Source organism: Trachemys scripta, chromosome 1, assembly GCF_013100865.1.
Source record: "Trachemys scripta elegans isolate TJP31775 chromosome 1, CAS_Tse_1.0, whole genome shotgun sequence".
NCBI lineage: Eukaryota > Metazoa > Chordata > Testudines > Emydidae > Trachemys > Trachemys scripta.
Genome location: NC_048298.1, coordinates 285169897 through 285196050, shown reverse-complemented (window position 1 = coordinate 285196050; position 26154 = coordinate 285169897). Strand labels below are relative to the sequence as shown.

At 39.5% G+C, this 26154-nt stretch overlaps 1 protein-coding gene across 2 annotated transcripts in view; it reads right to left on the bottom strand.

Annotated features, from left to right (window-relative positions):
• AKAP11 (A-kinase anchoring protein 11) overlaps positions 1–26154 on the bottom strand; it is a 37259-nt gene that overhangs the window by 7042 nt on the left and 4063 nt on the right. Inside the window, exons 2-8 of one of the 2 annotated variants that reach the window (XM_034758421.1) lie at positions 23271–23318; positions 21090–21224; positions 18358–18622; positions 13067–17726; positions 10126–10281; positions 3209–3292; positions 2439–2485 (exon numbers count right to left, since the gene is read on the bottom strand). In XM_034758421.1, the coding sequence (XP_034614312.1) occupies positions 2439–2485; positions 3209–3292; positions 10126–10281; positions 13067–17726; positions 18358–18622; positions 21090–21224; positions 23271–23318 (5395 nt within the window). The remainder of the gene's footprint in view (positions 1–2438; positions 2486–3208; positions 3293–10125; positions 10282–13066; positions 17727–18357; positions 18623–21089; positions 21225–23270; positions 23319–26154) is intronic. The other variant, XM_034758422.1, reaches the window with a different exon arrangement.

The window sequence follows — 26154 nt, the reverse complement described above, 5'->3', positions numbered from 1 at the left end:
TTGAAAACCTTCACCCAGAAATCCTATAGCTGGAAAGGTACCTCAAATAAAATTAGCTTAAAGAATGTTTGCAGTGTTGTTGCGGCTGTGCTGGTCACAGGATATTAAAGAGACAAAGTGGGTGAGGTCATAGGTGCCAACTCTGTGGGTATTCCGGAGCTGGAGCAGCCATGGGGAAATATGGTGGGTGCTGAGCACCCACTGGCAGCCCCCCTATTGGAACTTCCCCCTCCCCTCAGCGCCTCCTGCCCACCAGCAAGTCCTGCCGATCAGTGCCTTCCCCTCCCTCCCCATGCCTTCCACCCACTGCAATCAGCTGTTTCACGGCCTGCAGGAGGCTGGGGGGGGGGAGGGGAGAGCGAGGAAGGGGTGGGGTGGGAAGAAGTGGGTGGGGGTGGAGCAAGGGTGGGAAGAGATGAGGTGGGGACCTTGGGGGAGGAAGGACAGGAGTGGGGGTGGGGTCTGGGGTCAAGCACTCCCCAGCACATTGGAAAGTGGGTGAGGTGATATTTTTTTATTGAACCAACTTCTGTTGGTGAGAAAGACAAGCTTTTGAGCTAACACAGAGTTCTGACCAGAAGAAGAGGTCTGCATAAGCTTGAAAGCGGCTCTCTTTCATCCACAGAAGTTGGTCCAACAAAAGATATTACCTCACCCATCTCTTAGTTTAGAGAAGACAGAACTAGTGACTGACATAGAATCATAGAATATCAGGGTTGGAAGGGACCTCAGGTCGTCATCTAGTCCAACCCCCTGCTCAAAGCAGGCTGAATACCCAGACAGATAAAGGGTAATCAGTCATTCTCTGATAGCATAATAAAGTCTAACCACACAACAGAACAATTAGAACTGATTTAGCTAAACAGATAAATTAACAAGAAATTCTGAAAGATGGAACAGACATTAGGAAAACTGAATGCAATTTGCATTATATTTGTTTCACACTTAGCTACCAAATGAATGCAGAGTATGTATTTTTCTGTCCATACTGTGACATACTCTAATGTTCTTCAGGACAGGGGTTATCCTACCTGTGTGTTTGCTCAGCATGCACAAAGGGTCACAATCCTGATTGTGGTCTTTGGGTGATACCAGAATGCAAGCAATAAAATGATAAGAAACAACAATTCTCTCCATTGAATGATGAGTGGATAAGTGTATAAAATGGAAATAGCTGCACTAGAAAAATGGACCACAAAATTCCATAATAAAAGAGTAATATATTAAACTCTAGAAAACATTTTGGAATTGTGTGAAAAGTTAAAGATCAAGAACTGTTTTACTTATAGCCACTTGGTGGATGCTACAATTTAAGCTCTTTCAATCAAGTAGGAAACACAAGGAAAGCTAACAATTTAATATTGAAGGCACTGCAGTATACCTACAGAGCAGAATACAATTTGATTACATTACACAAAAGGTATTAGCTGTTAAAAAGATAATTGTGTAGATAAAGACAGGAGAAGCAGGATTAATTCAGTCAATCATCTCCCTCAGATTCTTGCAGATGCTTAATGGCAAGCCAAACTTTCTTTGCTTTTCCTTAACATCTACTAATTTATTTTTTCAAAAGACGGTGGTTGTATTCCACATCAGAAAGTATGTTTCCCCACATCAAGTCACTGAAGTTGTGCAGCAAAATTCACTCCCTAGTGGAAAGAGTTAACTAGAGGTTTATTCTTTCACACTTCAGAGGCCTTGTCAGTCAGCAAACTCCTTGTGGTCCCATCTAAAACATCTTCCCAATATATGGGAGTGTCAGCTGGCACAGAGATGTCATAACCAGCTCCTCCTTCATCTGGCCCACATAGGGCTCACAGACCTATAGATTTTAAGGCCAGAAGAGACTGACATGATCATCTAGTCTAATCTCCTGCACATCACAGAATCTTACCCACCTACTGCTGTAACAGACCTATATCCTCTGGTTGAGTTACTGAAGTTCTCAAAATGATTTAAAAGACTTTATGTTACAGAGAATCCACCATTTACTCAAGCTTAAATCGGCAAAAGATCTGTGCCCCAGGCTGCAGAGGAAGGCAGGGTCTCTGCCAATCTGACCCAAAATTCTTTCAAACCCCGACATGGTCATCAGCTGGACCCTGAGCATGTCGGCAAGACTGACCAGCCAGACACCTGGGAAAGAATTCTATGTAGTAACTCAGAGCCCTCCCCATTTGGTGTCCTGTCTCTGGCCGTTGTGGATATTTGCTACTAGCAGTCACAGATGGACCACATGCCACTGTAGGCATCATAACACCCCCTCCATAAACGTATCAAGCTCAATTTTGAAACTTGCGGTTTTTGGTCCCACTGCTCCCCTTGGAAGGCTGTTTCCGTTGCTGTGTGTGTACTACCAAAGCAAAATAATTATTAAAACTAACCCATGTAAAATTACAAAAGTCAGTTATCGCAACCTGTACTGAAATCATCATTACCTTCTACAACATTCTTGGGGTCTTCATCTTTATCTTCTGTTCCATCACTGGATTTTAAAAATAAAATATCAAAGAATTAACAGATACCCAATACATTCACGATGGATGGAGCCAATCCTAAGAATCAGTGATGAGTGTTAAAGAGAAAAGGAACATGACCATGAAAAAGCATCTTTGCTTCTTACACCATTTCATGTTGTAATTGGGTTTGTTAACAAGTTCCCAAGGTTTAAAAAAAAAAAAAAAAAAAAAACTAAAAGAAATCCTACCTTAATATGAAAAAAATTCTAAGGGATTTTAAAGAGGAAAAAAACATGTTGCTACTTTTGAGTAAGCAGGAAAGTTTATTTTAGCTTCATTACAAAAAACAAAATAGTTCACTGCATTCTTTCAGTTTATATTATTCATATTAAAGACCCCACTATAAAATAATTTTAAAAGTTTTCATAAACTGAAGCAAAAGAACAAACAAAACAGAAATCCTGTAGGAAGCAAGCTCTCTTGTTTGCATGACAAAGCAAATGAACGACTTAGAGACTAGCAAAGCAGAACATGCACAAAAGGTATTTTTCATTTTGCAATTAGACATTTGCATTTTAGCACAGCAGAATTTATCCATTCAGTATGAATTCATTGTCATGATTAAGTGAAAAAAGCATGTTGATAATGTATCAGATTAACACATTAATTGTATCCCTCATCTTCAAAAGTGATGATTTCATGCATTAATTATGAGGAACCTATCTGTTTAAATTTTTGACTCGACCAACCTGTCTGATGTTGGAAAGGATAAATTCTCCTCATACATATCTCCTTCTAAACCCAGACTGCTCCAGCTACTGCTGTTACCATTACTGCCAGGGGAAGAAGAGAACAGAGCTGAACTAGAAAAGAACAATAGCTCAAACTAGAACCTTTATTTTCCTCAAAGCTGCTTTGATGTAAGTAGGTTTGCTGGAACAGAGTATAAGCATGACCATCAGGGCTGTTCAGAATAGTAAGCTGCACAATCATGAAATCTGGTGAGCACTATAAACAGGTGACAAGATTAATTTGTACTCACACTTATTTTCCAAGTCACTGTTTACAGTAATTCTGTCCTTGGGCCCAAATCTAAGATCTTTATTTGTGCAAATAGTCTCATTGATTTCAACAGGACTGGTCACAGGTCACAACGTAAGCGTATACATATAAAATATTAGGCAAGAGCTCGTACAAGTATACACTGTGAAGAAGGCTTCACAATAAAAATATATTTCTGTAAATCTCATTCCAAAACCCCAGCAGTGATCTACAACAGGTCTGATTAGCAGGAAAAGTTTAGAATTGAAAAATGAATAATATGCAGAAAATATTTTACTTCATCCAAACTATAAAATTCTTTACAGGTGACTTTTTTAACATTGCTCTTTATTATTTAGAACGCTTCGAAAACATGACTTCTTATTTTGCTACAAGGTTTTATTTCACTAGTAGTTGGAGATCCATTCCACAGACAGATTGAATTTATTATGTTTCTATGCAGGACAGGGCTAAATTGGGTAAACCACCACCCTAGAACAAAGAGGTGAATGCTAATTTAACTTGAATGCCTGGAACCTTCCAATATATTTTTTAAAAATGTTGCAGAACTCTGATTCAGCCAGTTTGGTGCACTTAACTAAGAACATGCTGTGTTTTAGTATGTCTGTTCACTATTCCAATAAAGAAAAACAAAAGCAGCGATTTCTAGAGTCTCCAAAAAAAGCAATTAAGTTCTAAAATTGCAGCAAACCAACTAAAATGGCACAGCTTTAAAAAAAAATTCTCAAATTCACAGAAGTATTGGACATGCAATTACTACAATAACATGGATAATTGCAATACTACAAAAACTAATTATTATACAGACAGTTGTGAAAATATTTCTCAAGCAACAGTGTGCTATATACTATGTGAACATTTTCATTTTTATATATACAAAAAAATGAAGTTTTTAGTTCTGAATTACAAATATAGCATTCCACAGCACAAACATTAAATATAGTTTATTCAGATGACTGCTTTACACATACATATAGCACCTTTCATCTAGACATTCTGAAGTGTAACTAAAAAACAAACACAGAAACTAGAAGAGATCAGTAAAAAGTGACTAGGGCCTCAGTCAGACTGTAAAAGAGAAAAAAAGTATGATGCTTGGAATCTAATAGAATTATCTTGTACATAATGCTGCTCTGATTATGGAGCAGCTTTATATATTTTCAACAAGCCACACTAATGTTTCAATTACTCAGACTAGATACTCAGCCACGTGGCTAGACTGTGTAGTAGCAAAGTATCTGTTTTCATAAGAACATAAGAATGGCCATAAAGGTCCATCAAGCCCAGTATCCTGTCTGCTGACAGTGGCCAATGCCAGGTGCCCCAGAGGGAGTGAACCTAACAGGTAATGATCAAGTTTCCTATCTTTTAACCAGTTACCAATCCATGAGAGAACCTTCCCTCTTATCCCATGACTGCTTACTTTGCTTAAGAGCCTTTGGTGAGGGACCTTTTCAAAGGCTTTCTGAAAATCTAAATACACTATATCCACTGGATACCCCTTGTCCACATGCTTGTTGACCCTCTCAAAGAATTCTAGTAGATTGGTGAGGCATGATTTCCCTTTACAAAAACCATGTTGACTCTTTCCCAACAAATTATGTTCATCTATGTGTCTGACAATTTTGTTCTTTACTATAGTTTCAACCAGTTTGCCCGATACTGAAGTTGGGCTTATCGGCCTATAATTGCCAGGGTCACCTCTGGAGCCCTTTTTAAAAATTGACGTCATATTAGCTATCCTCCAGTCATCTGGTACAGAAGAGGATTTAAATGATAGGTTACAGACTACAGTTAGTCCTGCAATTTCACATTAGAACTCTTCAGAACTCTTGGGTGAATACCATCTGGTCCTGGTGACTTATTACTGTTTAGTTTATCAATTTGTTCCAAAACCTCCTCTAATGACACCTCAATCTGGGACAGTTCCTCAGATTTGTCACCTAAAAAGAATGGCTCAGGTTTGGGAATCTCCCTCACATCCTCAACCGTGAAGATCAATGCAAAGAATTCATTTAGTTTCTCTGCAATGGCCTTATTGTCCTTGAGTGCTCTTTTAGCATCTTGATAGTCCAGGGGCCCCACTGGTTGTTTAGCAGGCTTCCTACTTCGGATGTACTTAAAAAAATGTTTGCTGTTACTTTGAGTTTTTGGCTAGTTGTTCTTCAAATTCTTTTTTGGCCTTCCTTCCTAATTATATTTTTATACTTCATTTGCCAGAGTTTATGCTCCTTTCTATTTTCCTCACTAGGATTTAACTTCCACTTTTTAAAGGATGCCTTTTTGTCTCTATCTGCTTCTTTTACTTTGTTGTTTAGCCATGGTGGCTCTTTTTCAGTTATCTTACTATGTTTTTTTAATTTGGGGTATACATTTAAGTTGAGCCTCTATTATAGTTTCCATGCAGCTTGCAGGGATTTCACTTTTGGTGATGTACCTTTTAATTTCTGTTTAACTAACCTCCTCATTTTTGTGTAGTTCCCCTTTCTGAAATTAAATACTACAGTGTTGAGCCGTTGCGGTGTTTTCCTCACCACAGGGATGTTAAATTTAATTATATTACGGTCACTATTACCAAGCGGTCCAGCTATATTCACGTCTTGGACCTGATCCTGTGCTCCACTTAGGACTAAATCAAGAATTGCTTGTCCTCTTGTGGGTTCCAGGACAAGCTGCTCCAAGAAGCAGTCATATAAGGTGTCAAGAAACTTTATCTCTGCATCCTGTCCTGAGGTGATATGCACCCAGTCTATATGGGGATAGTTGAAATCCCGCATTATTATTGAGTTATTTATTTTAATAGCCTCTCTAATCTCCCTGAGCATTTCACAGTCACTATCACCATCCTGGTCAGGTGGTTGGTAATATATCCCTACTGCCATATTCTTATTATTCAAGCATGGAATTACTATCCATAGAGATTCTATGGTACAGTTTGATTCATTTAAGATTTTTACTTCATTTGATTCTATGCTTTCTTTCACATACGTGCCACTCCCCCACCAGCACGACCTGTTCTGTCCTTCTGATATATTTTGTACCCTGGTATTACTCTGTCCCATTGATTATCCTTATTCCACCAAGTTTCTGTGATTAATTATGGAGTTTGGTACTCTAATGTATTATGCAGGTTGAATCTCTCTAGTCCAGCACTCTCGGGACCTGACTGGTGCCGAACCAGAGAATTTGGTTTCCTGGTGCAAGTGCTGGAGGAACCAACTGGGGCAGAGCTCTTGACCTGCTGCTCACAAACCGGGAAGAATTAGTAGGGGAAGCAAATGTGGATGGGAGTCCAGGAGAGCTGGCTGTATTTTAAAGAATCCTTATTGAGGTTGCAGGAACAAGCCATCCCTATGTGTAGAAAGAATAGTAAATATGGCAGACGACCAACTTGGCTTAACAGTGAAATCCTTGCTGATTAAACACAAAAAAGAAGCTTACAAGAAGTGGAAGACTGGACAAATGACCAGGGAGGAGTATAAAAATATTGCTCAGGCATGCAGGAGTGAAATCAGGAAGGCCAAATTGCACTTGGAGTTGCAGCTAGCAAGAGATGTTAAGAGTAACAAGAAGGATTTCTTCAAGTATATTGGCAACAAGAACAAAGTCAAGGAAAGTGTGGGCCCCTTACTGAATGAGGGAGGCAACCTAGTGACAGAGGATGTGGAAAAAGCTAATGTACTCAATGCTTTTTTTGCCTCTGTCTTCATGAACAAGGTCAGTTCCCAGACTACTGCACTGGGCAGCACAGCATGGGGAGGAGGTGACCAGCCCTTTGTGGAGAAAGAAGTGGTTCGTGACTATTCAGAAAAGCTGGATGAGCACAAATCCATGGGGCCAGATGCGCTGCATCTGAGGGTGCTAAAGGAGTTGGCGGATATCACTGCAGAGCCATTGGCCATTATCTTTGAAAACTCATGGCAATCGGGGGAGGTCCCGGACGACTGGGAAAAGGCTAATGTAGTGCCCATCTTTAAAAAAGGGAAGGAGGAGGATCCGGGGAACTACAGGCCAGTGAACCTCACCTCAGTCCCTGGAAAAATCATGGAGCAGGACCGCAAGGAATCAATTCTGAAGAATTTAGAGGAGAGGAAGGTGATCAGGAACAGTCAGCATGGATTCACCAAGGGTAAGTCATGCCTGACTAACCTAATTGCCTTCTATGAGGAGATAACTGGCTCTGTGGATGAAGGGAAAGCAGTGGATATGTTATTCCTTGACTTTAGCAAAGCTTTTGATACGGTCTCCCACAGTATTCTTGCCGGCAAGTTAAAGAAGTATGGGCTGTATAAATGGATTATAAGGTGGATAGAAAGCTGTCTAGATAGTCGGGCTCAATGGGTAGTGATCAATGGCTCCATGTCTAGTTGGCAGCCGGTATCAAGCAGAGTGCCCCAAGGGTCGGTCCTGGGGCTGGTTTTGTTCAATATCTTCATTAATGATCTGGAAGATGGTGTGGACTGCACCCTCAGCAAGTTTGCAGATGACACTAAACTGGGAGGAGTGGTAGAGACCCTGGAGGGAAGGGATAGGATACAGAGGAACCTAGACAAATCAGAGGATTGGGCCCAAAGAAACCTGATGAGGTTCAACAAGGACAAGTGCAGAGTCCTGCACTTAGGACGGAAGAATCCCATTCACTGCTACAGACTAGGGACTGAATGGCTAGGCAGCAGTTCTGCAGAAAAGGACCTACGGGTTACAGTGGACGAGAAGCTGGATATGAGTCAACAGTGAGCCCTTGTTGCCAAGAAGGCTAACAGCATTTTGGGCTGTATAGGTAGGGGCACTGCCAGCAGATAAAGGGACATGTTCATTCCCCTCTATTTGACATTGGTGAGGCCTCATCTGGAGTACTGTGTCCAGTTTTGGGCCCCACACTACAAGAAGGATGTGGAAAAATTGGAAAGAGTCCAGCGGAGGGCAACAAAAATGATTAGGGGGCTAGAGCACATGACTTATGAGGAGAGGCTGAGGGAACTGGGATTGTTTAGTCTGCAGAAGAGAAGAATGAGGGAGGATCTGATAGATGCTTTCAACTACCTGAAAGGGGGTTCCAAAGAGGATGGATCTAGACTGTTCTCAGTGGTACCAGATGACAGAACAGGGAGTAATGGTCTCAAGTTGCAGTGGGGGAGGTTTAGGTTGGATATTAGGAAACACTTTTTCACTAGGAGGGTGGTGAAGCACTGGAATGGGTTACCTAGGGAGGTGGTGGAATCTCCTTCCTTAGAGGTTTTTAAGGTCATGCTTGACAAAGCCCTGGCTGGGATGATTTAGTTGGGAATTGGTCCTGCTTTGAGTAGGGGGTCCGACTATATGACCTTCTGAGGTCCCTTCCAACCCTGATATTCTATGATTCTATGACTGCCGAACCATGGGAGGTCAATGCAGAGTGCCAGCAGGTCTCCATAGGTGTGGGAAGTAGTAAATTATTATCTGTTTTCAGAAGCTCATAACTTTCTGGAAAATATTTCTTTCCAGCTCAAATTTTACATGAATAGGTTAGCCCCAACCTACAGATGGAGTTCTAAGGAAAGTTGGGGGGCGGGGGGAGGGGGGAGTTCTCCTGCTTATGAGTTATGAAAGGTGAAAAAACGTCATACTTTTCCCAAATTTAAGTAATCTGAGATATATTTTTCCTTTTACAACTAAAACAAAACAAAACAAAAAACAGACAAAACTATAATCTGAAATATTCATGTTAACTAGTCCTCAATAAGGATGAAGCCCTTATGTTATTTGAAAAAAAATTAAGTTAATTATATACATGTACAGTGGAAATTTTTGTTACCGTGGGAGTTACTATGCTAACTGCAGCTCTACATTAACATACTAATTAGTATCTTTGCAGATAAAATGGATTCTCTACTGAAATCTTAATTCTGTGGAGCAAATGAGCTCTGCAGGAGGGAGCCCCTATTCTGAAGAGTTTATAAATCAGTGTAAGGGTCAGTTTTACAACGTTGAAAGCAACAGAGCTTATAAGCTCTCCAAGATCAATAATTTCCGTTGAAAGAATTTACAAATTCAATCAACAAATCCACAGATGTGTAAACTCTACAAGCCTAACGTGCGCCAAATTTTTCTTGGTTTTTTTTTTTTTTTTGGGTTTATTTTTGGTAAAAACCAGCAAATTAAAATACAAAATCTTAATGATTAAGAACCTAAGCATTAAAAATTAAGAAAATAAAAGTTACTGTATTCATGTTATCCATGCCATGTTACATATACATTGCATTTAGCACTCCTGTGTTGCTTTTAAAATTAGTATATTAATATACTGTCATTAAATATATACGTATTCAGATTTTACTCATGACGTGTCAACATTACTATAAAAACTGTAACTTGATTTCTTGCCATGAGAGTTTAAAATGCATACCTTAACTATTGATATAGGTATGAATGTGAATTAACACTAGAAAAATCCCCTTCTGAAGGGCAACACTGATTTAAACATAATAATGCTGAAGTCAATTTTAGTGAAAAAGCATCTTTCTGTTCAATGGAAAATAAACCTTTCTGAGGAAAGAGAGAAAGCTAAACCAGATCTACATACATTGAGGTGATTGTGTAAGCAAATAAATGTGTTTACAGTTACCTGTCACTGAGGTGAAGGAAACTGCTGCTCTCATCGGGATGTTCATCTTCAAAGCTTAGATTGGACCAGCTGCCAGTGCTATCATCACCAATACTGAGACTCATCTGCTGGCTAACTATAGATTCAGCTGAGTGAAATCCTTCTCTTCCCATAGAGCTAAACAAAAATGAAGATGACAACATTACTAGGTGTATTTCACATGGTTCTGCAAAAATTCACTGAGCCTAATTAGCAAAGCAGGGGACATTTGTCAACTGACTCAACTATTCCCTTTTGGATTTACAATTCTCAGAGACTATATATTACACTTTTGTAAGGAGATTCAAGTCTGGGAGCACCACTTAGGACCATCTTTCATTGGGGAAGTTGGGCAGTAGCATGGACACAAACCCTAATTTGAAAAACTAGTTTGTAGCATTCCAGCATTGGCATAGCCCTAGTGCCTGGGAAGTTCAGTCTTGTAGACTTCACATTTACTACAGTGACTACACCTACACAGGGAGGACCTGGCATCTTTGGACTTGTCTGCACGACAAAATATTAGCTAAAATTTCCCAGTGTCACTCTGACCAATTTAGCTCCATCAAGGCTAACACAGTCACTGGCATTTTAAGCAGCCTGTCATACAGAACTGCACAAGGGTAGACAACATGATGCTTAAAATGCTGGAGGCCTCCTACAGCCCTCTCTGTATTAGAAAAAATGTCCTAGTGTAAACATAGGCTTAGTCTCCCTGTTTCAGAAAAAATAGGCATGTCCATTTATTTATAGACTTTTCCCCTCTGCACAAGAAGCCTGAAAAATCTAGACTTTCAATACCTAGAACCAAATCAAGTGAGCAGGCTTAATTTGCATTAAAATAATTTGCATTATAAAACCCTTCATCAGACCCATTCTAATAACACAAAAGAAAACTGAGGTCATTTTGCAAAGTGGTTCAGTCTGAAAATTTGCCTGGCAAGTGCATATAAACTACGCTTAGGGACATATTGTGGCTGCCCATGTGCAGCTGTGCTATGGCTAGAGGGTACAGAAAGTCCTATTTGCTCACCAACTCTTCAAAGGAAACAGTCGTAATACGGCTGCTGTGTTCACAAAGTACAAAGATGACCATGATTGTGCTACAGACAACACTTCACATTTTAAATGGGGTATGTGTGGTTCTGAGGTGTGGCAAGAGTCCTTTTCCACAACATTAGCCAATACCATTAGGTGAGTGCTATGAGGGGAGGGAGGGAAAAGGGAGAGACAGGCAGAGACACACACACACACACTTTTTATACCGTGTACTAAGTACAAATGATGAATATGTTCCTCACAGCAACCTCTGGAGTCCGTATATCTTATAGAGTCACAATGTCTCCCTCTGACACTACTGGACTGGTGCATAGCTGCTTCTCCAATCCATCATTCTCTTGGGCTCTCAGCACCATAATTAAACTTGAAACTTTACATAAAGTTTTGATTAAAAAGCTGCATTTCTGAACCTCTTGCTGAAAAGTGACATTTCTGACATCAACAGTATAAGAACTCAACAGCACTTTATTTATAAGGTATATTCTCATTTAATATTACATGTACTCTGAATAAGGATTCCAAATAACATAAGTACAAGGGCCAAGGAATATGAATTCTCAGTCTTCTATCTTTATATGCTACAGGGAACTTTCAGTGGAAGGTCTATACTAGAAGGCAATCAAAAAAGGACAGGAAAAGTTCCTTCCGTTTTGGTAGCAGTTCTGTGAGAGAATGAAAGATCTATCTTTTAGAATATAAGGTCTTCAGGGTAGAGACCATAATTTATTGTGTGTTTATACACATCATAATTTTGCCTTGAAAAACTGGGAGTAGCCTGGTTGGAGCCATTAGGCACCACCACAGTATGTTAACATATCCAAGTATTACATTATACATCACCAGACCATCTCAGAGTCAAGCAAATAAAACATAGTTTATTGCCAAGCAGATCTCACTCCAAGGCCATGATGAGAGAAATACATTGTTATTAATTATTACTCAGCGAAAAACTACGCTGAAGAGCTAGGTCTTGCACTTGGACATGAAAATGGTGTTATTTGAAGTCACTCTGATCTTTGTAAAATCTATTTTCATTAAGAACTAGATGTTAATGTACCTTCTCATTTACTAATTCAACCACATCTGGTGCCATCTTCTATCAAGATATTTAAAAACATTAATTTCTTTCAATATACCTAAAAAATATGGTATAGTTTAAGGACTTGTAATACATTAGTCCTTATCAACAATGTAGAAGGAGCCTGCAAACCAGTTTCTAGTCTGCTTTAATAATCCTTTATCAACTAAAATCATATATAAAAATAAAATCATTCTTATTTAATATTTATTTCATATATACACAATTTTTTTCTTCCAGAAATTAAGACAGTGTTAAAGTGCAATTACAATCAAAATAGACTATGTTAACACCTACTTAATGTAATACGTTTGCTCTTGGCGTACATTGCATGTCACAGATTCTGTAAGTCAGTACTTTACAGCTAATGCAGCTATACACAGAATTGGATTATACTGTGGCGCACAGATCAACTGAATTGTCAACTAAATTCCAGTAATTTAGATCACTGATAAAACAATCTGATCAGGATGTTAGAGAAAAAAAGTCACGGAATCCTATTTACCAGAGTCGCCCATCAGAGCATAAGTACATTCTAAAGTAGGCTAGAAACTAGTTTGCACTGACATGGAGCTCCTGTAACTGACAAGATCATTATTAATAAAAAAATTCCAAACAGCCTGGAGGCTACCAGCAGGAGGTTCCAAAGTAAACTTTATAATTTAAAATTGTATTTTCAGAATGTAATTGTGGCAAAAAGTGCTTCTGACCATATAAATTTTCAAAGTGGGTGCCATTTTCTGGTAACAATAGCAAGAGAATAAGAGGGAGAGAATGTAATGTTACCTTATGTTAACAGCCTGACCAATATTAGTCATAGCTGAAGTCATTATTTCTGTAGTAAGGCTTTCAGCAAAGCTGACTCCACCATGTCCAATACCACTATCAGCTGTCAGACTTGTGTTGCTCAGCTCTCTCTCTGCTTTCTCAATAGCTGCACCAACCACCTTCTCAGAAAATACTGTCTTCTGTTCCATGTCAATGTGAATTTTGGGAATATCAAGGTGAAAAATTCTTGATTTTTGACAGAAACCACCCAACTCTGAATTGGGGATCTGCCTGATTCTAGGGAGGGGTTCTTGTCCAGACAGATGTGGAGATGAACTTCCAGTACAATACTGATATTCCTTCATACTACAGTATCTGCAGGCCGTTCCAGAAAATGGAGACAACTTTTCTGTGTAAGTGAATCTATCCCCATTTTTCCTGTTTTCAGCAGCTTGGAGAACAGCAGACTCCAAACTCATTTCTAAGGTGTCATCCACTACTTTTCTAGCATACTCTTCTATAGCTTGAATGATGCCTTCTTGGTAGCCATATTCATTTAAATTGCCTGTGCTATGATACAGTTTATGTTTTTGTGAGAAAGGAAGAACTGTTTTAGAAAGTGTTGTTTTAAGGCGGTCCCCTGTGGCTTCATCAAATTTAGATTTTCTATACAGACAGGAATCTGTTAAGGATTTTGGCAAGCAAACTGCTGACATTTTCAGTTTTCTTCTGACATCACATGTTATACGATGAGCAAGGGATTCAGAAAAATGTAACAATTCTGTACCTTCAGTTCTGTGTACATTGTTTATTTCACAGGCTTGGCCTCCACACCTATGAACACCACTTTTCATTTGCCATTTTGTATCCATATCTTTGTTCAGTATTTTGAACAGCTCAAGCCTACCATTTACCTGTGTGTTCTGTACAGGAAATATTCTTCTGTTGTATGTCAGTTTGATTTTCCTGGCAGCTTGTTGTAGGCCTGATTTTATAGATCTATAAGCAAGTCTACTAGCATACTGATCCATTATTAACTCACTGTTGCCACCTTCCCTTTTCAGAACTCGAATGATGTGATCTGCATATTCATCGGTCACGCTCTCACAGCTTGGATACCTGTAAGTCAGACCGGTTGTTCCTAAATTCTGAGGTAAAGAAAGTACGGATGAATCTACCTCTCTGGACCACTGGTTTATTACTGGACACCACCTCTCTTTTGACCTACAGTCTCTATCATCTTTTCTGAGAGAAAGACAATCTACATGACAGTTAACCCGCTTCAACCTCAGCAGCTTGCAATGCCTTGATTTTATCATCTTCTTAGCCTCACTGATAACCTTTCCAGCCATATCACCTGCATAATTCCACAACGAATGTAAAGTTTCTTCTGGGATATTTATAAAGGCAGTATACCCACATATTTTGTTTTGTGCATTTAATTGGCAGTGTTTGTCAGCTTCTCTTTTAATTGTTTTATCATCTAAATGGGAAGCAGCCATTTCAGTTGCCATAGAAATGATATGACCAGCTAAATGATCAGCATACTGTACAGTTTTCTCTGAATGTTCAGTTTTCTCCACAAGCATTTCAGAGTGTTCTTCGTCTTCACTGCTTTCAACTTCTTCAGAAAGTGATCGCATGAGTTTCAGCATAAACTCTTCCTTTTCCAAGGAGTTATGTTCAGTTGCAGACAAGGCAGCAGCAGATGAGTTATAAGGTGTAGAAGGTGGTGTCGCAGGTGCAAACTCCTTCGCTAATTCTCCCTTGAGTTTCTTGGTCAGCTTCCTTAGGTTCCATTCAGAACTAGTCTGAGATGGTACTAAAGGAGTTGGTGGTGGTGTACCAGGTACTGCACAGACATTTCCATCTCTAATGCTTGATTTATCTTCCATCTGCAAAGAATCTTCACAGCCAAACATCACCAAAGAAAGGTTACTTGCATGTAGAAAACAGCTCTCCTGCCCAAAAGCTGAAGGAGCTAGCGTTGTTTTTTGCATATCATGTTTTTTCAATAGTTTACTTTGGGATTTTATTGAACAGCTTCCTGAATCAGTAAACTCTTCTACATTACACCTAGCGAGAGTCTCAGTAGGACAAGGCGGTGGAGTGCTTGAAGAAAACCTACGTACTTCATTTCCTTTACGTTCCTGAACACAATCTTTAGGCACTGAAAGTAAACACTGAGCAGAGTCAACTGACGTAACAAGAAAATTAGGTGGGTTATTCAGAGGCAGCTGTTGCGGTTCCACAATTATAGGAACAAATCTGTGTTTCTCAGATTGTTTCTTTACTGCACTACGCAGTTCTTTTTTACAGTTATCTGTGTTCATCTGTAAGCCTCCATTACATTCTACAGTCTCGTGTGTGTGGGAGAATATTGATTTAGTTTCATCTACAGAATGTTTTACAATATACTTGGACAAATGATCAGCAAAAGTATTCTTAGGGATATCTCCACCAACACACTGACAACGAGGTGTTTTTCTAGTTACAAAATCTGTATATTCCTCCACTGTTTTGGTAACTCCGGATGAGGTTATTGCTTCGTACGCCTCATTTACTATCATATCTACCATTGTTCCAGAGAAACTGTTGATGCTTGTTGGCCCAGTTGTTAAATCTGAAATATTATTCACTCCAGGATTGTTTGTTTGTTTGAAATCATTCTGGTTAAAAAAACATTGCGCACTACTTTCACTGTGATCTGCAGTCAGGTAAATATTTCTAAGAGAAGCCACTTCCTCTTCTCTCTTTTTTGTTGTAAAATATGGCTGTGTAGCGTCTTTGTACATTTTCAGACTGCCACCTGCTGTCGGACAAGTCCATACTTTTGCCTTATAAACATCAGATGAAGTCTGATATTGACAAAGTGCTGTTCCAGCTAAGGGCACTGGTATTGAACTTACAACACCAGAAGTACAAAACAAGGCTTGTTGTACAGTATATTCTTTTCCAGTTTCTTGTATTGGATTCAATGCTAAAAGTGCATTATCATGAAAATTAGGAAAAGTAGTGGTAGTCTGTGTTGATTGCAATGTACTTTCTGCACTTACATATTTTATGTTGTCCATGGAAACACTAATTGCTGCTTTCGTTGTGAAGGTAACATCAACCTGGGACAATTCAATGAAAGCTTCCTGAATGACAGATTCAGACAAATCTTTGGCATATGATCTCACTACTTTGTCTTCATAATCAAAGGGCCAGTCCTGTGCAGTCGTTGGTGTTGATGGATGTGAAAACTGGCAGACTTCCATGATTCCCTCAAAAATAAGTTCCTCAGTGAGGTCTGCTGCAAATCTTGCAACTGTGTTAGTAAATATTTGTTTCTTTACGTATCGCATTTCTTTTAAAGCACTTGTTATAGCTTCACTGACCATAAAGCTTGCTAGTCCATTAATGGCACGTTCCTTCAGTGACAAGGCTCGCCGCCTTCCTATCTCATAAAAAGCCATTTGAAAGACTGAAGAAGTCAATCTAGCAGCCAAGTGACACAGTGCATTGGTGCATGAAGAAACTCCTTTTTGTAAGTCTTTAAATGCACTACCAAAACTTTTTTCAACCAGTTCTGTTGCAAATTTTTGTATGCTGTCTTTAATCATTAGTGATTTGTGTTTAGATTTAATTTTCTTATCTGGCTCCTTGTCAGAAGTTTTCCTCTGGAGTTCTGCGTTTTGACCTTTTCCCTCTTTTGAGACAATCCTATTAAGGCTGGAAATGTTTTCAGCATGTTTCTGTAGTGATGTAGACGGAGAATGAAAAACAGAACCCAGTATTTCAAATGAAACACTATTCGCATAATCTGAATATTCATTATAAAGTGCATCATGATTTTGATTAAGCCCATCTCCATTGATATCCATCCGACAAAGACATTCAGTTGAAGCACAGCTCCCTAGTGGGCTGAAAGCTGATGATCTTATAGGGCTGAACAAACTTCCATTGTCTTCTCCTGTTTTCACTGGCCGAGGGGAGTCTGGAACATCAAAGAGGCTGCTATAGGGCGATTCTGGTTTACGAGGAGTTGGCTTCCTTACATTGGCTGGAAGAGTGGGACGATCAAACTTGAATTTTTGAGGATTCATAGTAGTAGTTTTAGAATACAATTGTTCAAGGGCAAGCTTTCTCTTCTGGGGTGGATTACCAAGGATGGGATCCCTTATAAGTTTACAAGTACTTTCCAGAGTCTGTTCCAGTTCATCAAACTGATCAAAACTATCAAAAAATTCACTTACTTCTGAGTCTGAGTCCTCTATACCATCTTTCACTACTGGAATTTTTGGTAGCTGAAGTTTTGCCTTCAAGCTTTTTTGATACCCTTCTTCATCTAAGAAGATAACAGGGCTAGGGCTGGAGCAATCTGACTCAGATGATTCAGCAGGAGAGGAAGAAAACAATGTTTTATGCAAAACATTAACATGTTGATCAGAGGAATTACATGGCTTGTAAAAACTCCTCTGTATCCAAGGATCAGAAATAGAGGTTGTGACTGAATTCTTTACAGATGAAGACAGTTCTTTAAGTCCCAAGATATTTATCAGAGAAGCAGAAGATTTGGCAGATGATTTTCGACGCCCAGAGCTCACAATGATCTTTGAGTCAATAGCTTCTAAACAATGAGCAGGGATGGTCTGTGAAGCAGCATCCCGGTGATTCTTAGTAGTATAGGTTGTACCTAAAAAGAAAAAGAAAATACTTTAAAAACAAAAGAGACTAAAATAGTAAACTGGGTACTTGATTTTGATAGCAATATCTAGATTTGTAATTATTACAACAGGTTAGAGGGTCTTTTAAGACTAGAGAAAATTTTAAAGAATAAAGTATTCCATAAATACTTTATTTTGTCAATGATAGTTCCCCTACTACTGCAGGGGAAGTTCTGCCCTTCTTCTTAGCATATGCGCAATGTGCCTTAGGTGGTGCATGGCCAGGATTCTTCACGGAATTTGGTCCACTGGTTGGATCATTAGCTTCCCCAGCCCAGGCTGGGTACTGATGAGGAGTGTGAAGTGAATGGGACTAAGAGCTCTCGCCTTCATATCACAGATTCTACTTTTTCTGGATCTGAAACTGAGTCAAAAATCTTTGCTTTATGTCACATGCATCACATGCATGCTGATGTGGAAAGAATGGTGAAATCTCAATTTTTTTTTTTTTTTAATTAAAGGGGTCTTGTATGATGGCAACTGGCAAAAAATAATTCGATATGGGTTTCATGTAGTTTACCACAGCATAAAAATCTCTCTTTAGCCTAAATTGCAACAAACGAGCTCTGCAATCTATTTCAACGGGGCATGAAAACTAACCAGCATTTTGTATCTTTGAAGGTTCATCCTCATCTAAATGCTCAAAAGCAGTGACAAAATCATCCTCAATTGAAGACACCGACTGATTAGTGTCATCATCCTCTGCATGGGACATCTCTGTTTCATGTTTCTGTAATGAGTATACTTCCATTGTATGTCTTACACCAGTAGCATATTTACTCAGTAAGGTAAATACAGAATCAACTTTGATCCTTGGGAACGAAGGAGACAATCTCATCACACAAAGCACTCCAGAAAGGTGATTCTTGAGAAAGAAAAACAAGAAAACAAAACAGTGTTCTCAATAACACACTTTCATCTATAATGTAAACTTGGAATCATTTAAAATGGCAAGAACAACAAGAGCACAGATCAAGGACATAAACTGTAGTGAAATTGTCACTAAAGACATTTGTTAATACTACTGTAATTTAAAAGGTATAACAATAATTTAAGTCTTCAATGCATATTACAAAGAAAACTCCATTTTACAGATGAGGAGAGTGAGGTAAAGAGGTTAAGTGATTTATCCAACATCACTAGAGCCAAGTTTGGAGACTGTTTAGAGGCCACTCTTATCCTCTAAGTCAGGGGTCGGCAACCTACGGCACGCGAGCCGATTTTGAATGGCACGCTGCCTGCCCAGTGAGAGGAGGAGGAGGAGGGGCCGGAAAGTGCCACGCTGGGGGAATAAGCAGGGGAGGAGGGAAGCTTGGCTGCCGCAGGACCAAGCTTCCTTCCTCCTCCGCTTCTTCCCCCAGCGTGGTGCTTTCCTGCCCCTCCTCCTCCCCCTCCCTCTCCCTGCCGGCAACAGCCCTTGCGAGGGAGAGGGGGAGTGGAGCAGAGCCGAGTGGCAGCGTGCTCCCTGCTCCACAGAGATGGCAGAGAGAGGTAGGGACGGGCCTGGGGGAAGGGGGAGGAACAGGGCATATCCCTCCCAGCCCCCTGCCATGAGCCGCTCAGGGCAGGGGGCTGGAAGCCCCCCCACGAGCCGAGCACCCCAGCCTTCTGCCCTGCACCTCCACACACATCCCAGCCTTCTGCCCTGACCTCGAGTCGCCCCCAACACCCAGCCTTCTGCCCTGCACCTCCACACACATCCCAGCCCTCTGCCCTGACCTTGAGTCGCCCCCAACACCCAGCCTTGTGCCCGGCACCTCCACACAACCCCCAGACTTATAGAGACAGACCTTCTAAAAAACGTTAACATGTATTACCGGCACGCGAAACCTTAAATTAAATTAAAAGTGAATAAATGAAGACTCGGCACACCACTTCTGAAAGGTTGCCGACCCCTGCTCTAAGTACATTCTGAATATAGGAGTTCTTTAGCATGAATAAATCGCTACACTAAACAAAAACAAAAAACAAAAAACAAAACAGAAAAAAAAAACTTCTGGTTTGTTCTAAGTAGTTTTACTCCTGCAAGTAATACAATTACTTCATTATACATTATTAGTCAAAACAGTTTTAACAAATTCTAGCTATCTTTACTGACATTTGGAGAGGAAATGGGAAGTATCAAGTGTTGGGAGCACCTAACCTATCCTGTAACTTCTCTCCCCTGTTGTTTAACAGAAGAATAGCACTATATCTGAGAAGAATAAGGGCATATCTACACCACAAAATTTAGTCGACGTAAGTCAACAAACAGCCACCACAGTAATTAATTTGAATTTTAATGTCCACCCTATGCTCCTTCTGTCGGCGGGGTGCGATCTCACTAGGAGGACACTGCCGTCGACCTAACTACATTGACTTAAGTGCTATACTTCTCAGAGGTGGAGTTATTAAGTCAGCATAGTGGGTGACTTACATTGGTGGGAGCAACGTTTTAGTGCAGACGCTTACAGAGTTAGGCTAATAAGATGCCTTACGTGGACCTAACTCTGTAGAGTAGACCAGGCCCCACTCAACCAGTTGCATCTTCCTTCCAAATGGCAGTACAAAGGGACTATGGTGTGGGGAGCAGAGGTATGTGGACTACTGGATGAGCACACAGGCATTTTGCAGAGTGCAGCTGAACATGTAGTTCAGCTGCTTTCACTGCATGCTCACTGTCAGGCAAGTCTGCTGATGCTCAGCCATGTTCAACACAGCCAACTGTGGTTCACTTTGGGGATGTCTCCAATTTTTTCCCCTTGGCCATCGACACTCAGACTTTTGAATAGTGAAGAGGAAGGGAGAAAGGGCCCCATAGGGCCTGGTTCCTAGCACATTTTCCTGCACAATTTGCTGTTGCGTAGTTCAGTGCTTATGGCTTCCACAGCAGAGTATCTTTCTAGAACTAGGAAGGAGAGAGGAAAGTACCTATGATAAAGTACCTTGCATTTCTTAATATTTCATAAATTGCAGCAGGAATGTCTTTAGTCAGTATAATATTTATACCACTATTAATAATATTAAAAATACCATCAGACAAGGTGGGTGAGCTCTGTGCAAACTCTGTGTAAGCTCGAAGATGCGTGACTTTCACCAACAGAAATTGGTCCAACAAAAGATACATTACTTTACTCACCTTGTGTCTCTAATATCCTGGGACTAACATAGCTACAACACTAAAAATACCAGAGCACTTATATAGCACATATAGCTTCAAAATGCATTAATAAAGTAGCAATACTTGGCCAGGTTATTGCCAGGATTACTTTGTAACACACATTTGAAAGATGAAGAAACTGCAAAACATATTAATATTCCGTGTACCTTATAAAAAGGATTAGGAATTTTACCTGATGTTTAGAGACATCGCTGGTTTCCATGGGTTTATTTATATCCTTTAGAAAAATAACTTCATTTTCATTTAGACTACAGAAATGGAGTGATTTCAGAACATCTGGGAGCTCTACAGAAACAGCAGCCAATTCCTAATTCAAACACAAATTCACACACTAAGCATAAAACTAATATATTAATGGTAAGGAAACTTTTTGATCTGGAGCACTAGAAAGTTAAATAAATATCGCCAGCCTCTAAGACTGTGAAAATCACCCCTCTCTTTCCCTTCAGTTTTCCAACTATATTCCCACATCAAATTGAAATCCTGCTTAAAGGGCTAGTTTACAACAGTCTTCTAATTCAAATCTCAAGATACCTCTACCAGAAGAAATATAATATCATTGCCTCTCAAGACTCAGGGAAACTTTTAAAAGCACCAAGGAGAGACTTGGGAGTAGTAAAGAGCAACAGAACATCACAGCAGGTATGTAAACACACAGAGGGAACATTTGCATGCAACTGTTTCCATCTGATAATCTCCACATGCTGTAGGTTCACCATTATCAGGCTTGTATCTGAGCAGAATATTTAAAAAAAATAATCAATTCAGGCTTATGTTTAACTAGGATCTTGGTCAACATGGAATTATGTTTACCTAAAATAAATATGTTGAAAAAAAATGGGCGTTTAATATTATATTACTTACTTTTTAATACAGCATAAACATTGAGAAATTTTTAAAATTACGCTCAATCCAATATAAATTATTGAACACAGTGGACCCAGCTTTCTCTTAGTAAACAGAATTCTTTGTGCAACCTCAAGTAGAGAGCCCAAGGTTTGGACCTGTGTGCTTAGAAGAATATCTGTAAAGTGATTATTTTTACAGCACCCTTAGTGTACTTGGCACTGAATGCAAGTCTAAGCATAATTTAACTCACAATATTTATCCTTTTGTTTTTACCTACCAATGGACCGTTAACTATGAAAGCCTCTATATTTAATGATTAACACCTTCCACGATACACCTTGTGATTTATATTAGCTATGGAGAGGATAAGTCATTTTGAGGTTCATGACCTAATCAGCAGCCTCTTTGGTATGGTTTTCTAAGACATTTATTATTTTCCATTACAAGAACACACACAAAAAGTAAAATGTCTAAAAGGTACAAGATAAGTTTTATGTCTCCTGATTTTCTTTTACACTTTATTGCACATGTTTAAATGCAAATACTGACACCCTGAAACCAAAATAATTTTAAAATTAACCACAATGTACTAATAAAATCAACAGCTCAGTGATACTTCTAATATTTATTTCACACCACTCTTCTTCAAATTACAAGTAAATCATATTTCTCACTTATTTGTAACTCTAACTGCACAGTAGTCAAAAGTTCTACTTTGATATGACCTATAACATGCTGGGAAGGAGGAAAGCATGAATTGCAAAGTAGTTTAATATATGACCTATAACATCTGGAACTAGGAGAGAGAGAACTACAAAGTAGTTTAAGGGCTTGTCAACACAGAACATGCACGCATTTAATGAAAGGTAAGTTGTTAAACAGATTTAGTTTAGTACAATTTTGTGCCTGGAGTTTCTTACATTGTTTTAATCTTGTCTGATATCATTTTAGCTTGTACCTATAGTTTACAAGAGTGTTCACATACAAAGTAGCACTGATTCATCCTCACTTCTGAAGTTAAACCAGGCCTGAGACTAAACACACACAAGAGAGGGTTAAATCCCTAATATTTTTTATAGTTGCATGAAATAGTCATCATACTTTTGTTACACTCTTGTTTTAAAAACAAGAACTGCTTATCTAACTCTCCTAAGACTATCTTAAGATCTGGCCACGGGTATTTCAAAAAGCACAGACCCCAAGGCTGGTACTCAAATTAACAAAAAAAACCAACCAAACAAAAAAAAATTAAAAAAAATGGAGGTTTAAGATTTTCCAGGCTTCTATATTCCAAATAAATACAAAACACTGGCCGTCATATGAAAATTAAAAAATTAAAACTGTTAATTTCAATGTTTAAAACAGACCATTTATTTTAAAAAGCATGTTCCACGGCATATTCTTGAAGTAAAATAAGTATTAGGGCTCCCACACCAAAAACCATGAAATATCTCAGTTATAACTCAAGTGCTGGAGACAGTCATTTTTTGTATATACACATTACCTGCATATGAGCAGCATCTGTCTCTCCAGCAAAACCTAGAAATGTGATCTGTAAAACAAGCATACAAACAATTTGAAATACAAGATCCAGAAAGAGTATCCTGGTTTTCTAATTATAGAGAAAGCTGCTTAGAACTGAAAAGTGTAATGACTATTTAAAGTAAAGCTTCATACTGTTATCCTCAAGATCCATTATGCCAGGTGAAATGGCCTTGTTCGGAGAATATAAATTGGTTCTGTTTTGCTCCAATAATTTAGGAGGAAAACCTATCTAACAGTTTGTTTTGAATCAGAAGATTAGGGGGAAAAATGTCTCATCTAATGCTTTGTTCCAAGTGCTAAATAAAAATATTGTTTCAGGAAGGCTCTTGGTCAATCTCGATGGTCACTGATTCCCAAAGGAAAGAAACTCAGGTGCCTGAAAACCAGTCACAGCTGCAGGGTGTAAGCAATTGATATCCAACATGTCCCAGTCTAGGAGTGGAAAAATCATGAGAGTCCATCCCAAGATAGGTAAAAGCAGAGAGTATGCACTCAGAGACCAGAAAGGGGATAGCTAGCCTGTAACCATACCACAATCTCAAACTTAATTCCATTTTAACATCGGTTTATTTTTTTATTTGGGAATGCACTATACAGATTTCAATACAAATGATGCTAAAATATTTACTAAAATAAGAGTCACACAGCAGTTTAATATTAAGGTCAAAGCTGCGATACAAGCATCTACTCTGCAAAAATCCAAGAACTGCGGAATTTGATGTTATTTACCGTGGTAACCACTAATCCGACTTCAAATATATTACACCTCTACCCCGATATAACGCAACCCAATATAACATGAATTCGTATGTAATACGTAAAGCAGTGCTCCGGGGGGATCTGGCGGATCAAAGCAAGTTCTATATAACGCGGTTTCACCTATAACGTGGTAAGATTTTTTAGCTCCTGAGGACAGCGTTATATCTGGGTAGAGGTGTACCACCATCTCAGATATACTTTAATGTACACAAAAACTAAGTTTAAAAAGATTATTAAGGTTGTAAAGTCACGTAAACAAAAAAGTTAAGAAATGCCAAAATTACAGTTGCCCATACAACCTTAATTTTGCCTCCTGCTGCATATTCATTAGGATATCTTTAATTACATGATCACATACTATTTTAGCCACAGGACCAGACCTCATTTAGTGCACAGGAAAGTGTCCATTTAATTAGCAGCTATTTAATATTGTGTTTTAGTTTCATTGTTCTATATCAGGGGTAGGGAACCTATGGCACAGGTGCTGAAGGCGGCATGCGAGCTGATTTTCAGTGGCACTCACACTGCCTGGGTCCTGGCCACTGGTCCGGGGGGCTCTGCATTTTATTTCATTTTAAATGAAACTTCTTAAACATTTTAAAAACCTTATTTACTTTATATAAGCCTATAATATATAACTAAACTATTGTTGTATGTAAAGAGACCTTCTAAGAACATTAAAATGTATTACTGGCACGTGAAACCTTAAATTAGAGTGAATGAATGAAGACTCGGCACTGCACTTCTGAAAGGTTGCGGACCCCTGTTCTATATTTACCACATATTATTATTACAAACCCTGCTCTGAAGGCAGAATTATTCATTTTCTCATGGGCTCTTCTCTAATGTTCATCACTATAGTATCTTAGTGCTTTACAAACACTAATGAATTTAACACACACACACACACACACACAGTAAGAGGAGGGAATATAACTATCCCAATTTTACAGATGGAAAAGGAGTTTCCAGGGTAGCATTCAACTGCCCTAACCCGGAGACCATTCCTTCTCTTCCTGCAATCCCCTGCCTCATTCACTGCATGCCTTCCAACTTCTGGAACATATGAGACAGGAGTCCTATAGACAATAGCCTCCTTCACTATACAATCTTGATTCATCCCCAGAACAGATCCATCTTGTGCACTGAATGAGGCAAGCAAGGGTCCTGTGGAAACAACAGTATGTAATTTAAAGATGGCACTGTAACACACAAGCACAAGGCAGCTGAATTAAGGTTGCGCACACAAACTTAACTCTGGCATTTCTAAGTTTGGATTGCTTGATTTTGCAATCTAATATTCCCATAACGTGGGGGGGGGGTAATATAATTTCCTAGGTTTTTAAAAAAGCTAACTAAAAAAAGACCCCAGGAATTCCATCATGTGGCATTCATATTGGGTTCACATAGGTCATCAGCAGAGCTGGAAAATTTAGATCCGCCACACAAACCTCTATTACTTGAGCTAACTGAGATCGGTAGTAGGTGGTCATCCTCTGTGGACCAGCATTAGAGATGAGTCACATCTTTGCCAGTGGGCTTCTCAGCTATTCAACGACAGCAGAACAAGAGTGACATTCAGGAATTTGGGGTGCTATTCCAGGCTCTGGAGGGAGTGTGCTTTACGGGGCCCAGACTATTTTGCCCATCCCCCACAAGCTTATCCCCTTCTGCCTCATTCCCATCAACCTGTCCCAGACCCAGTCCTGTCTCTTCCCCACTTCAGACTCCTTGTCCCAGTCTTCACTCCTCCAGCTTATCACCCCAGTCCCAATCTCCTTGCCTAGCCAGTCCCCCCAGGCTCACTGTTTAAGCCCCAATCTCCCCCACTCCCAGTCCCTCCCACTCCCCACACCTAGTCCTAATATCCTTGCTCAGAAAGTCCCAGTTCTGCTCTCTCCCACCACAACTCCCTTTACCAGTCTCCTCGCTCAGTCTGTTTACCCCTCTTGGCTACTTATCCTATCTGTCCTATCTATCCTCCATGCTCCCAGTCCTATACTCCCTTTCCAGTCTCTTAGAATCATAAAATCGTAAACTGGAAGGGACCTCAAGAGGTCATCCAGTCCAATCCCCTGTGCTCA